Below are 15,155 nucleotides of genomic sequence, written 5' to 3'. Positions count from 1 at the left end.
ACACGCAGGTAGAGACGAGAGACTGCATCCACGCCCCAGACCCGCGATCTTTTTAATTTTAAAGGCAAAACCCCTGCGGCTAGGCCCCGCCCCGCCCTTCCCGAGCCCCCAGCCCCATACCCCTTCCCCACCAAGCCCCGTCAGCTGTTCCCCTTGATCTCGGGTTCCCCGGATTCCTCGGCGGCAGGGCTGGGGGTCTTCATGGTGTCTTCTCCGGCAGGGGTGAGGGTCTGGGGACTGCGCTCCTCCTTTGAGGTCAACCCGCCCGCTGCCTCCTGGTGACAGGAGAAGGGGGAACAGGTCAAGGATAGCGGAGCGTGGTCCTACCTCCATGCTTCCTTCTACCTCCATGCTTCCTTCGGGCTGTACCCCCCTCCCCCCGACCCTGGGCACTTGGCATACACCCTCTCTCCGGGGGCCCTAATTGTCTTCTTCCTTTGCTGCTTTGAGGTTGTCATCCCTACCTTAGGTAGGGGCCCCTCAAGACTAGAGTCCAGGAGTGCGGCCTCGGTCAACCCCGAGTCGTCATCCATGCTGATGAAGATGGCCGGGGTCTCACACTCAGGCCCCTCCTCCCGGAAATCTATGGCTTCTTCGGGCTGGGGAGGGCCTGGCCGGGTGGAGGAAGAGGACGACGACGACGACGACGACGACGAGGGGGCTCCCACTCCTCCCGGCTTCAGCTTCTGTTCCTCCTCCAGCTGACGCTTTAAGGCTTTCTCCTGGGCCAGCCGCAGGCCAATGAGGTCCTGAGGGGGCCGGGGGGCAGGGGCCGGGGCCAGGGCCAAGGGCTCCAGGTCGTCCTGGGGGTGGTGAAGGGCACACGGAAACTCAGTGCCGAGGGAGTGGGGGCCAGGTCATAGGCTGCTGTCAGAGGATGGTGGCAAGGAGCCAGCAGGGTGGGCATGGGGAGTACGCAAGGGGCAGCTGTTCCTCCACCTCCCATCCCTTTCAGCAGGAGCCTCCACCAGAGGTGGCTGGGGTGGGGGGGGAACAGGATGGGCCTTGCTGGCTTAGGGGTTAGGGAGCTGTGGGCCCTCACCTCTTCCAGGGGCCCTGCAGGCACTTCCTTGGCCTCTGGCTCCTGCTTGCCACTGGCCTCCAGGATGGTCATGATGGAGTTGGGGATGTGTGCTTGCTAGGGGAAGAGCAGGTTGGGGGCTCTATGGAGTGCTTGGACCCAAGACCCTTAGTGGACCCTCCCAGAGCCCCTGAGCTTCTGCGACAGTGCAGGGCTCCCCTCTGCTCACCCCCACCCAGTCTTCCAGGGCTGAACCCATGGGGCCACCCATCCCACACCCTGGGGTACCTGGTGGGGGGTGAAGGATCGGACGTGGGCCAGCAGGGGTTCCCGGAGCTCTGGGCACTTGTCAAAGACGGCACCCAGCTGCTGGGGTGGCAACTGCAGGATGACCTGGAAACTCTGGGGCTTGGTGCGTTGACAGCACTTGATGAAGCCCTCCCACACCTTGGGATACTTCCACACCTGAACGGGGCGGGGAGGGAGCGGTCCTGAGCAGGTGCTCAGGCAGTCACCCCAGAAAAGGGGAAGACCTTACCAAGATGGGGCCCAAATCCTTGCCAGCCAACAGAGTCCTCTGAGCTACCCACAGCCCTGACCTCTGGCCCTCCAGTTCTGGATCCTGTCCCCACCCCCCCCCCACCCCTTCACATAAGCACAGTCTCATCTCACTCTTGCAGCAGCTTCGAGGCGCGACGTCAGCCCTGCTAAACAGATGAGGCCCAGGGAGGTGCAGGGGTTCGTCCATAGTCAGGCGGGGACCATGGGGCAGAACCAGGGTTTGAACTCAGGGCTGTCCGAACCTGCATCTCCCCTCTAAGCTGGATGTTGCAGAGTGGCAACCAATGGGCTCAATCTAGTCTGAGAGCTCATGAATGGTATTTTTTTTTTTAAATTTCATCATGGTATTTCTAGCTTCTCTTGAGAAATGGGCCTCTATTTCAGCTCCAGTATGTATTGTGGCTGGGTGCAGAGGTGGCGGCAAGGGGGACTATGTCTCTCCTGGGACGCCCACCCTGTGAAGCCTACCACTAGCTGTTCCTGGCCCCCAGCTGCCCTCACGCATCACGCTGCTGTCCTGGAGCCGACTCAGCGACCCCTGTTGGGCTGTACTGTCCTTGGCCTAGGGCAGGGCAAAGGGGCTGGTGGGTCTAGAGTGCGCTCTCCTTATCCTGCCTCCCTCTGTGGGGTGGGCAGCCAGTGGGCTGGAAAAGCCCCGGGGCCTGCCTCCAATCTGTCTTCAGTGTGTCCCGCTGCAGCCCACTGCCTGCAGGGCTGGGGCAGCCGGGGGCAGGTTACCTGCTTCATGATGAGGCGGGACAGGATGTTCATGACGAAGCCCCCCAGGCGGGGGTACATGGTCAGAGACTGGATGACGGTCCTCATGAGCAGCATGGGCAGGGGGCTCTGCTCCATCAGCTGCTGCATCACCACGGCCAGCACCTCCGATGTGTACACGTTCCGTTCCGCAAAGCACAGGTTGGTGGCTGCGAGGAGGCGGAGAGTGGGCCTGTCCTCTTTGCCCAGCTCCCCCGAAAAGGCGGGAGCCCCGCCACCCTTAAGGAGAGCCTCAGCCCCATTAATCTGCCCCCATGAGTGGAGACCTAGCCCTCATTCCGGAAGCTCTGGAGGGGAGACTTCCTCACCCAGCAGGGCTCTCAGGGGATACTGTAGCCTGGGGTGTTGGTCCGAGGGAAGACATGGCCAGCTGCTGGAAGCCCCAGGCTGGGCAAAGTGGGCAGACCTTGGCCCTTTTTCTTTGGGGACAACCCATGGAAAGGCTGAGGCAGGAGAGACAGGTTGCCAATGCCTGGGGGCCCTTTCTGGCTTGCCCTTCCCACCTGTCCCAGAAAGGGAAGGCAGCTTTGACTTCCTTAAGACCCCCCACAGGAGACCAGAGATGCCCTCTACCAGCAGGCCAGTCAAGGGACTGCCCACTCCCAGTCCTGATCAGAGCATAAGGATCTGTGCTGGTGCTGGAGGGACACCAGGCATGGGGGCATGTGCGAAGCACAGTGCAGAGAGTAAGGGAGCAAAAGGAGGAAGCTTGGGCCGACGAGGTGCTCCCCAGCTCAACATCCAGTGCCAGGAAAGGCCCAGGAAGGGCTGGCACGACAGGGCATCCATGAAGGCAAGAGGGCCAGGACAGGACTTGGGGTCTGTTCCCTAGGGAATGGGTAGTGGTACCCCAAAAATCAGTGGGATCGGCGGTGTTCCAATCCATTGTGCTAATGGGGAGACCCCAGGAACTGCCTCTGAACCCCTTCTTCCCCAAACACCACTTGCCATGTGAGTCTGTCAACCAGGAAGTCTTTATTGAGCCAGAAGAGAGGCCCCCAATCCTTGAGAGGCTAATGGAGAACAGGGGTGGGTGCCTATAAGGAATGAGGGAGGCTCCTATAAGGAACAGGGGAAGGATGGAGGCATTACAGGAACACAGGCAGGAAGGAGATGAGAGTGGGGTAGGGCAGGTATCTAGGCCAAAGGAGCAGAAGAAAGTAGAAGGTAAGGACAGTGCAGAAGCCAGAGTGAACCTACCAGAAACCTAGAAGTTCCTCCTCGTCCCTTCCAGTTAGTGGCTGGTTCCTGCCTCCTCTACCTAAAAGGGTCCATAGCCAAACCCTTTTCCTCTCCTCCCCCTCTGCCCCAGTCTCCCCTGGGCCTTCTACCCTGCCCTCTACTCTACCCTTCATAGCAGGCTAAGGAAAAGTCCTTTCAGAAGCTCAGCCTGACCCCACACCTCCCAGGGGTCCTCAAGATATCAAGTCTAATCTCCTACTGGGGCCTAGAAGACCCCGTGTGGGTGGGGCCTAGGCATGGTGTTCTTAATGCTTATGGTCTGACCTCTCCTGACCAGGCCCCTTCCCCTCAACCACAAGATCTCGTCAGCCTCACCTCTGCAGTTCTAGAACCAGACCATGCCAGCACATCTCTTGGCCTCTGCAAATATTCTTTCTCTGGGATCAGTGTCTCCCCGGCTACCTTATCCCTACTCATCTCTCTGTGGTTTTAGCTCAGGTGTCCTCTTGAGGCTCCCCCGTGCCAGCCCTGCTCACTGTGGGCTTTCATCATCTGAAGAGGGACCGTGAGCCCTGGGGGGCAGGATCAGGGCTGTCTCCATCCCTGCTGGGTCCCCAGCACTGTCCGGCACAGGACCGAGCACAGGCGCTCAGTGAGTTTTCTTTAACTGCCGCACCAGAATGCGGGGGGCGGGGGGGGCAGCGCAGGTCCCGTTATAGAGCAGGTCCCATTATAGAAAACCTCACCAGAGAAAGAGGGTGGCTTTTAAAGGAGAAGAGAATGCCTGTACTATTGGGCATGGGGGACCCAACGGTGCACAGAACAGGACTGGACTTGGATCCGGAGCTCAGAGTTGAATGGGGATCCTAGTGCAACCAGGACCACCACTAGTGCCTGAGCGGAGAAACGCACTCTGGGAACTGGCTAGCTCGGGTGCTAGGGACAAACAGCAGGTAGGGAGAGCAGCTGGAAGGTTGCTAGGAGCTCAGAGGCACGGAGGCTGTGCGTAGGCCTGGGCTTGCAGAAAGAAACAGGTGGGCTTCTAAAGGTCAGGCCTTGACAACATCTCCAGGCACCTGGCCACTGCCCACCTGAGTGACCTGTGGCAAGGCTCTTCCTTCCTTGGGCTTATTCTGGGCCTGCGAATGGACTTAGTGGGGTGGTGTGGTCTGTGAATCCCCCCAAATTGTACACAAAACTGTGTGAGTCTGTCCCCCTCGGGAAGGGGCCCACACTTCCCTGACATCAAAGGGGCTACAGCCTGTAAAAGAGCCACTTCTGGGGGCGCCTGGCTGGCTCAGTCGGAGGAGCATGTGATCTTGATCTTGGGGTCATGAGTTCGAGTCCCACCTTGGATGTAGAGATTACTTAAATAAACAAATAAGTGTAAAAAAATAAAATAAAATAAAATAAAAAGGCCACTTCTGGATGCTTAGCTTCGAGACCCTTTTCACGTTACTGTTCTTTCACCAGAGGCCTTAGTTCCTCCTCAGTTGTAGCGTAAGTTTTAGACTTCCATAGGCTCCTCTCTCAATCTCAAAGATTCTGAGAGAACTTGCTAAGGAAGGCCAGGAAATAAGTAGTCACGGGAGGAGCCAGTTTAGGCTAGACGAGAAGCTAAGTGGTGGTGGTTGGCTGGGGGGGACCCTCTCCCCGCTCTTAAAGGAGAGACAAGGACTCGAAGGACGGGGGTCTGAGTAGAGGGGGGCGACAGTAAGGGCTTCCACGTTGGGGGCCAGAAGCCCCTCTCAGGGAGGAGCGGGGGCAGTGCCAAGGAGAGCTGACAGGGAGAAGTCCTCCTATGGGAGGTGGCAGCACTGGGACCCAGGGTGCCACAGGCGGGCAGAACTGGCAGAGCTGGGTTCCAACTCGGGTCTAGCGGGCTTCAGATTCTGTGTGGCTCCACTAAACCGCTTAGCTTGTGCACGGCCCTGAGCAAGTTCCTCAATCTCTGGAACATTCACTTTCTCGTCTAGAAGACGAAAGTCCGCATACTCACCAGGTAACAGCTGGCATGTGTCGGCAGGCCGGCCTGAAAGGCACTCGGGGGAGCCTGGCTCAGTGTAAGTGCTCGGGAAGTGGTGCCAGCAGCTATTAGGAAACTGCTGGTTGAGGAGAGCCAGCCAGTGTGTCCCCAACCCATGCCCTGGAGGCACCTTCTCCTGTCTCAACTGGAGCCCGGACTGGACTCAGCATCTACTCCTGGTCCGACAACAGCCCTGGTGGGCTCCATCTGCTCTGCTGGCCGTCCCTCTGCCCCCTGTTCGGCCGAGGGCTCTGCTTCCTTCATTCCTCGAGCCAGGGCTGGGGAGGGAGGGGGCCCCCACCCTTCTTGAGGACTACTCTGGGCCAGTGCATAGCAGATGCACCAGTTCCTTGGACAGAAGGGGGAAGGAAAGAGGGGAGGGAGGGAAGGCAAAGGAACGAGGGTAGGTGTCCAGAGCGGAGATGGGGTTGCAGGTGGCACAATCTCCAGTGCGGCAGACTCCAGCGGGGACATGTGAGTGACTGAGGTTCCTCCCTGGGTCCGCAGCAGCCAGGCCACTTGGGGGGAACGGGGGGGAGCGCCTCACCTTTGATAATGGACTTCATGTCACACTTCACCGAGTCGATGTTGTGCAGTGCGATCAGCAGCTCTCCAGGGTTCAGTGGGGACAAGGCCGAGTTCCCTTCACCTGTAGGGAGGGAGTGGGAAGGGGAAGGAGACAGGGTGGCACCTAAGAGGTGTGTCTGGGTCCCTAGACTAGGGGAGTGTGAACGAGTATGAGGCACCCTCTGCGTTGATGGGACTGGGAGGACAGAAGGCTGGGGCAGGGGACGAAAAAGAAGGGAATGTATGCCACTCCTTCTGGGAAGCCTTCACCTTGCTCTCCTCCTTCCCTGCATGGGGTTCCTACCCTTCTAGGGCAATAGCTGACGCACTCCAGCAGCTCCTCTCCCTCCTCCCTGGGCTGTGTCCCCAGGAGGGCAGGACCCCTGCAGAGCACAGATGGGCCAGGCCATGCACTCGATGACCGCGCTTAGAGGTGACGCTGCCCACAGGCAGCTAGGGGAGACGGCACTCTGCTGGTGTGGTTTGGGGGGTCCCAGACACTCCTGTGTGGGGGTTTTAAATCAATGTTATGGGGGCGCCTGGGTGGCTCAGTCGTTAAGCGTCTTTGACTCAGGTCATGATCCTAGAGTCTTGGATTGAGCCCCGCATCGGGCTCACTGCTCAGCAGAGAGCCTGCTTCTCCCCGTCTCTCTGCCTGCTACCCTGCCTACTTGTGCGCTAATAAATAAATATTTAAAAAAATCAATCAATCGATCGATCATGTTATGGGTGCAACAGCCAGCCTCCATTCCCTCGCTAACACCATGAGCCCCCGGGGTAAGAGTGAGGGGTCCATCCTAGGTCACTCGGCTGTTTTTCTAGGTTCAAAGTTCTATTTTGCTTCTTTCGACCCCATCGAAGACACCACCTACCATGCTGGGTGCCCAGCAGGCGGTTGAAGACCTCTTTCACCACAATGGGGTTGAGTTTGATGAGCTTTGGCAGGGCCTGGATCACTTCTTTCTGCAGGGGGAGTGAAGGGGAAGCGGGTCAGAGGGCACCCCCATCCCAGGTGCTCGCCCTAGGGTGAGGCAAGGAGAAGCTCCGGCCTTGACCTCAGACACTTCCCTCCTCTTGCTCCCTCTGGTCCCTTGGGGTTGAGCTTTCTCCTTGAGTCACTGGGCCTGGCTCAGTCCCAGCCTCGTCACTCCCCATCTGAGCCTTCCTTGTGCCACATGCCCCCTGATGGCCCCTGCAGGGAGAGGGTGTCATCGTCATCCCCTTTTTCCACAGAAGACTGAGGCTCACCAGGGCCCCACAGCCTGTTAGCAATAAGACCTGGGTGGGTGGAACACAGTTAGGCCTTTGGACCAGCGTGCGTGTGTGCGCGCATGCGCGTGCACATGCATCACTATGATCCTCATTTGACAGAGACCAAGGAGCAGAGAAGGGGGTGGCTTGCCTGAGGTCTCAGAGGAGAAAGCAGAGCTGAGACTGCCCCAAAGCTCCTCCAGGGCTTGCAAGTGTCTGACGTGGGTACCTGGGTGCCTACCTCCTCCCCACCCCTGCCCTGCCCGCCTTCGTCGGGGGTTATCCCGACATCCAGCTCCATACCTTCTCTAGTCCGTTGAGCACAGGGATGAGGAAGCGGACATCTGGCAACCGCTTGTGGTAGAGATCCCGAACCCGCTTCACCAGCTCTGGGGAGGGCGGGACTGTAGGCAGAAGAGTAAGCAGGGGGCACAGGTGGGGTGAGGGGGAGCCCCGAGAGGAAGGAGAAATGGCAGTGGCTGTGGGCAAGGGGAGGGGAGGGCCAACTCCGCTTCAGAGCAGGAATCGCTGGCCCCTGGTTTCTCAAATGCATTTAGCAATACAGCCAATAGCTCTGAGGGCCAGGTCTTGGGAAGGGCCCATGAGGAAGGTCTGGGATATGGAGGAAAAGGCTGAGAAGTGGGGGGTCCTGGGGGCACCTTTGTCCGTGAGGCTGTGCAGACATCGTGTGACCAGTGTCTCTGCCCCCTTGGGACAGTTTTCTACCAGCAGGAGCAGCTCTGGTGAATTCATGCCCATTCCTCGGATCTAGAGGGAGAGAAGGGATGGCAGGCTGGAGAAGGGGCTGGGCAACATGTACAGGGCGAGGGGGCCCAAGAGAACTCAGGGAGGCCCAGGCACCAGAGGCAGTGTGGCTGGTGGGGATGATGGGACTCTGGGGGCACAAACTGGACAAAGAGATCTTAAAAGTTCTTGTTACCAGAGAAACAAACAATGTGAGGTGACGGATGTTAGCTAATGTTCCGTGATCATCCTCCTGCAATACCCCGACCTCCCCGCAGACACTGGGTTTGACATCTCATGGGAACACAGGTTGTGTGCCAGTTACACCTCAGTGACCCTGGGGGACAACAGAACTGGTGACAGAGTTCAGGGAACTGGGAGAAATGTGGGGAAGGTGGGAAGGGGCAGGGCAGCAGTATGGGGCCTTCCCTTACCCCCCCTTACAGGGTACAGACTTGCTGTAGCTCCCAAGTCTTCACCAGTGCTGGTTACCTACTGAGCAGGCGGGCTATCTACTGAGCAGCCGGGCCCTTCCCGTCACCTCTGACCTAACCTGACCTCTGATGCCCAGCCTGCCCTCCAATTCCTCAGTAAAGACTTTTCAGGCTTCTAAAGATGTAAGTGGCAACCAGCGCCCCGCATGGCGGCCTGCTCAGATCAGGACTCGGCCCTGGTCTTCTCAGTGGGCAACAATGCAGGGAGCACCAGGCTGGGTATGAGGGCTCAGGCCTTCCTCTGCCATAAATGTTTATAATGGTCCATGGAGCTGGCAGTCTTTGCCCTCTGGGAGCTCACTGTCTGGTGGACTCACTCTGAAAACTAGGGGAGGACACTGCTGAATCTGGGGGGCGGGTATTTGGTTTGAGCCCAACAAACTCCTTTTATGCTGGAGATTTTCTGTAATAAAGCAGGGGCATAAGATATAAAAATGTGGCTTCTGATCTAGCTGCAGATTGGAAGGGCAGATAGTCTGAATTTCAGGGGCCTGCTGCTTCTCATGTAGGTGACCTTGTGGCTCCAGAGAGAGGAGCAGGCGAGACTTGTGTAATGACAACTAAAGATGGCCAGCGGCCAGCCAAGGGAAGGCCAGCTCCTAGCCGGTGACAGTGATACAGACATTTACGTGCATGAGCTTCTGGAGTCCCTGCAGCAAGCTGGGGGGACGGAATCATCCTCCCTGTTTTCACTGAAGGGAGGTCAGAGAGGCAGGATGTGGACCCGGGTCTGCCCTGCTCCAGCCTCATAACTGCAGGGCGACCCTGCTGTCCTTTCACTGGCAGACGGGGCAGGTGGACCACCCACAAGCTCCAGAGCGGCAGGACCCAGGGCGCCCACCATCGGTGCTGAGCCCTCGCTGAGGTGGAGATACCAGAGGAAGGGCTGGACTTGGGACCTCAACCCTGCCCATGGGTGGGCAGAGCCTGGTGGGCTCAGGGGCCTCACCGGCTGCTCGATGACCCTCAGCACTGTCCGCTTGATGTCGGCGATGGCCTCCGTGTACACGGCCGCCAGTTCGTGGATGAGCTTGTGGTTCTGAGGCAGGAGAGCCAGGTAGAGGTACAGACACTGCTTTACGGTCTCCTCGGTCCAAGGCGCCGCCACCTCTGATAGGGCAGGGGGCGGGGATCAGGGATCACTCTCCTCCCAGCATCTCCCACCCTCATTGTCTGTCCCTTCTTTTGGGGCCAGGCACAGAAGGGAACTGTTCTAGGGCAGGAAGCCAAGCATCAGGGCAATGGTGAGGGACCAGGACTACTCCCCTTTTGGAAGCCTCTGCACTTAAGTCCCACCTCGTCTCTGCCCTCAATCCACAGGGCAGCCAGAGGGATCTTTCCAAAGGGAAGTTCTAAGCTTGCCCTTCTCTGGTTCTGCATTCCCATGACTACCCTGTGCCCGGGATAAATCCCCAGCGCCCACCTTGGCTCTACTTGCCAGATGCTATATGTTCCCTGCTCCCCGGGCCTCCATGCTCCAGCCACAGCCTCCTCCTGACAATCCACCCCCCAGAGCCCACACAGGTCCCCTTGCACACATCACTCTACTGCCTGAACGCTGCTGCCCAACTCCCTTCTCTGTATCTCCTCATCCTCTGGGTCTCACACAAGCAGTCTCTCCTGGGAGGTCTTCCGGGCAGCTAGGCTGTGCCAGGGCTCCTGAAGATCCCGTGCTTTCTGTCATAGCCTGCATCTTCCAAGTTTTTGTAAGCTCCATGCCCAACATGGGGCTTAAACTCATGACCCCCAGATCAAGAACTGCATGTCCCACTGAGCCAACCAGAGGCCCCAGAACCTTTCAGTTTAATGGTCTGCTCCTCTGGGGCCTGTAATTCTGAGGGACCCAGGGCTTTGTCAAAGGAATGGGTCTACGCCTGGCCCTTCCTGGCGCCCCGTCACTGGCTAGCTCTCCTTGTCCTCTGGCTCTCAGCCCTCTGCCCCCTGCTCCAGGATGCTCTCCCTCACCCTGGGGCTGGGGTGAGACTCCCCTCTGGACTCTTGCAGCCCCCAGGCCTGCTCGCACTGGTCATTACTGCCTGGCTGTCTTCCCTAAGAGGCTGAGCAGAGCCCAGCTTCAAATCAGCTCCATTCCCAGGGCCTGGCCGGGAGCCTGGGATCCAGAGGATGCTCAATATTCATCTGAGGAAGCTGCGCCAGACCTGTATCCTTGTCGGCTCCGAATAACACGGACGGCGGGTTGGGGTGGACCAGGAGCTGCAGGTAGTTGAGGGCAAATTTCTCCACATACTCTCGCAGCTGTTCCTTCTCATACATGCGCTTGATGAACAGCAGGGCCTGGGAGCGCACCTGAAAAGAGAGGGTGGGCAAGATGGTGGAACGGGGAAACCACTGTTCGGAGCTTGGCAGGACCAATGGGAAAACAAGCCCAAGACTGAGACAGGCCTGGTCTACCTGAGTCACGTGTGCACTCGGGGGAGAGGTTTCCTGGTCCAAGTCAGAGGCTGCACCACCTCTTCATCGACCTGCTCATGCCTATCCCTTACCGTCTCCTGCCTTACTTACTACGTTCCAACCAGAAAGAGTTTTCTTTAGTTTCTCCAAAGTGACAGCATTCTCCTTGGCTTTGAGACTTGGCACGAAAGGTTCCCACTGCCCAGAATGCCTGTCACTGGCTCTACCCCATTTTACTCAGACATCACCGGCTGGGAGCCCTGAAAACAGGGACTGTTCCTGGGCACTGCTGTGTCCCCAGCAGCACCAAAGGGACAAGCCAGAGTCTGCAGTGAGGGTCTGCTGAAAAAATGGACACAAGACACCAAGAGAGGAGGCAGCAAAACACTTGGCAGGGCTGGGTCTAGGGCCCTCTCAATCACACGTAAGCACACCTAGTTCCCACTGTTCAGTCACACCCTCTACTCCTACTTCAGGTCTTGGCTCACCTGTCCCCTCCTTCAGAAGGCTTCCTTAAAGCTAATCCTTCCCATTCCCCCATTAGGTAGGTCAGGCCCCTCCCCAGGGCTCCCACAGCTGCGTGCTGTTCTACTCCACGGGCTGGCTGTGTCCTCCCTGCTCACTGATAGGCCACATGGCTGCTCTCCTGTCAGCTCCCCCTCCAGGTTCCGGCACAGCAGCAGGCCGCACAGGGGCTCCCCAACATGCGTGGAGAAGGAGGGAGAATGCAGCTGCCCTTCCTGGGGGTTGAGTGTATATATATGCATGTGTATAGTCTAGGCAGCTTTGTGCCACCAGAAATGATAACATACCCACCACCACCACAATCACACTACTGTGGGGAGTGCGTCAGACCCAGAGAGGATGTTTGGGGGCATGTGGAAGAGACTGGGCTAGGTGCTCGGGGCAGATGGAGGGCAGAGTGCGGCCCAGCGCAGGGTGGCAGGGGATCACCTTGTCCTTCTCGTGGGAGCTGAGGTCTAGCAGAACATGCAGGTACTGGAACTGGCGGGACGGCCGTTTGAAGATCAGGTCTCGAAGAGTGGACATGCCCAGGTATGTACGACTCTGTGGCAGAAAGAAGGGACACTAGCACTCAGTGCACCTGCACGGTGCCCCTGGGAGGTCTCCCTTGCCTCCCTCAGATTGGACAACAGGACAGGTCCCTCCCAGAGTCCCTTGCCACAAGGCCCAGCCTGTGGGCTCCTCAGGCCCCCAGCACAGGCCCTGGGGGTGCTGAGGGGACAGTCAGGCTGTTCTCACCTCATCCTCGCAGTACTTGCGAATCACCTCCAGAGCGCTCTCCGTGATCAGTGGCGCCTCCAGCACAACTTTAGTGAAGATCCTGCCAGGGAGGAAGAGTGAGGAAATGCTGCCGGGAGAGGCTTCCAGTCCTGCTGGAGCTTGGGGCTGGCAGGGCTGCCCCTCACAGACCATTTGCTCAACTGGTGACAGAACTTTGGAGGTAAACAGAGCCAGTTCAAACGCAGCCGGCCGGCTGACCGAGGTGGAGACTTTACCTCTCCGAAGCTCAGCTCTCCCCTTTGTCAAATGGGGATTCCTAACTTTACTCATTTACTACAGTAATGGAAGAGAATGACAGGGAGTGGGGAAGGGTACTGCTCTTCAAATGTGGTGGCCTAAAATGGCCTGCCAAGCCCTGAACTTGGCACGTTCAAGGGTCAGAAGACAGAAGGCCAGCATGGCTAAAGTCTGGGGGCAGTGAGGAGCAGAGGGGCAGAATAAGAAGGCAAAGAGGGTGGTAGGAATTGGGTTACACTTGTCTCAGGGCACAAAAAAAGGCTGCATTTTATCGCAAGAGCGATGGCGAATCATGGAAGGTTTTTAGTGGGTAACAAGAAGACTATTAACTTTCTAAAATGTCACCCAGACTGCTGTGTGGAGAATGGATCAGCAGGAGGTTGAGAACAAGGAGGAAGTTACAGGAGCAATTCAGGTGAGAGATGGGGCAGAGAGAAGTTAACCTCTGAGACAAGCCTATAAGGTAGACCGTTATCTATGAGAGCGGAGGTGCAGAGGCACACAGCAGAGCAGGCCCCAGAGCCCATCTGGAATCTGCCTTACAAGTGTCTCCAGAGAGCAGGGAGAGCAGGGAGTCTCGGGGGACGGGCATGAGGCCTTGGGTGGTGAGGAAAAAGGTGACTGGAAACCACAATAGAAAGGCAGGACACAGGAGGGTGCAAGGCAGTCCCCCTCACCCATCCTTTTGGTCTGGCTTCTCCTGCAGGCCGGAGAGCAGGCGGATGAGGCAGTCCTCATACTTGTCCAGGGCGCCCGAGGCACCGGCTGCCAGGTAGGCGTTGTACTCCTGATAGAGCCAGGCGAAGGCCAAGTCCAAGCGGGCCCGCACATCCTCCAGAATGAAGGACAGGACCTCAGCCTTCAGGCCCGAATCAAACTGCGTCACGAGACTGGCCAGGATCTTTATGCGCACCTGACAGGAGAGTGGAGGTACGTGTGGGTGTGGGAGGCAATCCCAGGCACCTTGTGATCGTGCCTTGCACATCTTCCTGCCCAGGCTCAGGGACCACCCCCACTGCAGACCCAGTGTTAAGCAAGGAAGGCAGGCTGAGAACCTTATAACCATAGGTCTCGTTTGTGGTGGGGATCAATCGTCAGAGAACAAAAGTGAGTCTGTGAAAGTAGTACCCACATACTTAAGTACACAAAGAAAGATCCTGAAGACTTCCCCTACTTTGTTCACTGGTCCCCTTGGAGGAAGGGATGTGACATGGGTGGGGGCCGAGGAAGACTTATGGTACCTCTATGGCCTGGAAATATCTTTTTAAGAGAGAGTACTTTTCTGTACTTCTTGGTTAATTGAAATTACACTTTAAAAAAAGTGGGGGACTCTCTCTCTCTCTCTCTCTGCCTGCCTCTGTCTACTTGTGATTTCTCTCTCTCTGTCAAATAAATAAAATCTTTAAAAGCTAAATAAATAAATAAATAAATAAATAAAAGTGGGGTTTTCGAAAAGCCACTTGGCTGAGGTTACGATGCCAGCGTGTGGCAGAATTAGGATTTAGACCTGGTCCATCTAAATGTCAGCAGTAACAAGAAGAGCACTATTAACTACCAGCGAGAAAGAACCCAGCAACAGCCTTCGCTTGCAGGGCCCTCCCAGGCGCCAGCTCTGTGCTGAGCGAGAGCCATGTGTGTCCATACATTTCTTCCTCCTCATCTCTGTGCAGAGCTGCTGTCGCCGCCTCCGTTGGCAGGAAGACAGAAGAGAGGTAGGGAGGGCTGGTGGGCAGCCCGGCTGGGACCTGGAGCCAGGGAGGCCGGGGCTGTCTCATCCCTGGGCTGTGAGCATGGTGGGCCGGGAAGCATGGGCAGGGGAGACGGGCATACCTGGGCCGCCCCGCTGCAGGCCACAGCCTTCTCCGCCCGTAAGATCCTCTTCACAGCGCCCAGCTTCATAGCCTCCACCTGGGCATCTGTCAGGGGCTTCAGCACATCGCTCAGGCGGAAGATTTTCTTGCGGCCACCAGCGCCAGCCAGCCTATGTGGGAGAGTAGGGACAGGGTCATGGTGACTCAGAACATCCTTTCCGGAGCCCAGGCCCACCCCAGACCATACAGAGACCCCCATCCCTACCCCCTACCATACTGCCTTTCTAACCCTCCTATGACTCAGGCATGGCAGGGCACAGGGCAACAAGACAGAACACGGTGCCATTCTGTTTCTGTAAAGCATGTCTCAGGGAATGCTTCTCTGCTGTGGGTAGCGTGAGTGCAGAGCTGAATGAAGCAAGAGGAGGAGCTGCACGCAGATCTGGAGGATGAGTTTTCCCGGTGGAAAGAACAGGAAGTGCAAAGGCCTTCCAGTGGGGACCTGCCTGGCTGCTCATGGAGAACCAAGGGGCCAGTGAGACTGGAGGAGGGAGCGAGGGGGATGGAGAGCCTGGAGGGTGAATCAGGCACTGCTTGGACAGCAGGTCTTGGGAGGGTGTGGGAAGAGACTGGCTGGATTTTTTTTTTTTGTCTGTAGGGAGGTAATAATGAAGAGGAGGATAACGACCAGTAGCACTTATAACATGTTAGGAATCGTGCTAAATACTTTGTATCAAATTCACTTCCCACCCCAGGAGTTATCTAAT

The 15,155-nt window shown here is 57.5% G+C and overlaps 1 protein-coding gene across 2 annotated transcripts in view; it reads right to left on the bottom strand.

Moving 5' to 3' along the window:
• Positions 1 to 27: 27 nt before the first annotated feature.
• SYMPK (symplekin scaffold protein) overlaps positions 28 to 15,155 on the bottom strand; it is a 37,496-nt gene continuing 22,368 nt past the window's right edge. For both annotated transcript variants that reach the window (XM_004767551.3, XM_013064006.2), the window contains 15 exons: positions 14,408 to 14,558; positions 13,255 to 13,490; positions 12,299 to 12,380; positions 11,990 to 12,103; positions 10,783 to 10,930; positions 9,573 to 9,733; positions 8,045 to 8,153; positions 7,689 to 7,789; positions 7,007 to 7,097; positions 6,115 to 6,216; positions 2,321 to 2,508; positions 1,310 to 1,486; positions 1,043 to 1,138; positions 465 to 803; positions 28 to 275 (listed from right to left, as the gene is read on the bottom strand). In XM_004767551.3, the coding sequence (XP_004767608.1) occupies positions 141 to 275; positions 465 to 803; positions 1,043 to 1,138; positions 1,310 to 1,486; positions 2,321 to 2,508; positions 6,115 to 6,216; positions 7,007 to 7,097; positions 7,689 to 7,789; positions 8,045 to 8,153; positions 9,573 to 9,733; positions 10,783 to 10,930; positions 11,990 to 12,103; positions 12,299 to 12,380; positions 13,255 to 13,490; positions 14,408 to 14,558 (2,230 nt within the window). In that variant the 3' untranslated portion in view covers positions 28 to 140. The remainder of the gene's footprint in view (positions 276 to 464; positions 804 to 1,042; positions 1,139 to 1,309; positions 1,487 to 2,320; positions 2,509 to 6,114; positions 6,217 to 7,006; positions 7,098 to 7,688; positions 7,790 to 8,044; positions 8,154 to 9,572; positions 9,734 to 10,782; positions 10,931 to 11,989; positions 12,104 to 12,298; positions 12,381 to 13,254; positions 13,491 to 14,407; positions 14,559 to 15,155) is intronic.

The sequence above is a fragment of the Mustela putorius genome, unplaced genomic scaffold, assembly GCF_011764305.1.
Source record: "Mustela putorius furo isolate JIRA1106 unplaced genomic scaffold, ASM1176430v1.1 tig00000196_pilon_pilon_pilon, whole genome shotgun sequence".
NCBI lineage: Eukaryota > Metazoa > Chordata > Mammalia > Carnivora > Mustelidae > Mustela > Mustela putorius.
Note: the sequence above shows the minus strand (reverse complement) of the source record. Positions and strands in the feature narration are given on the sequence as shown.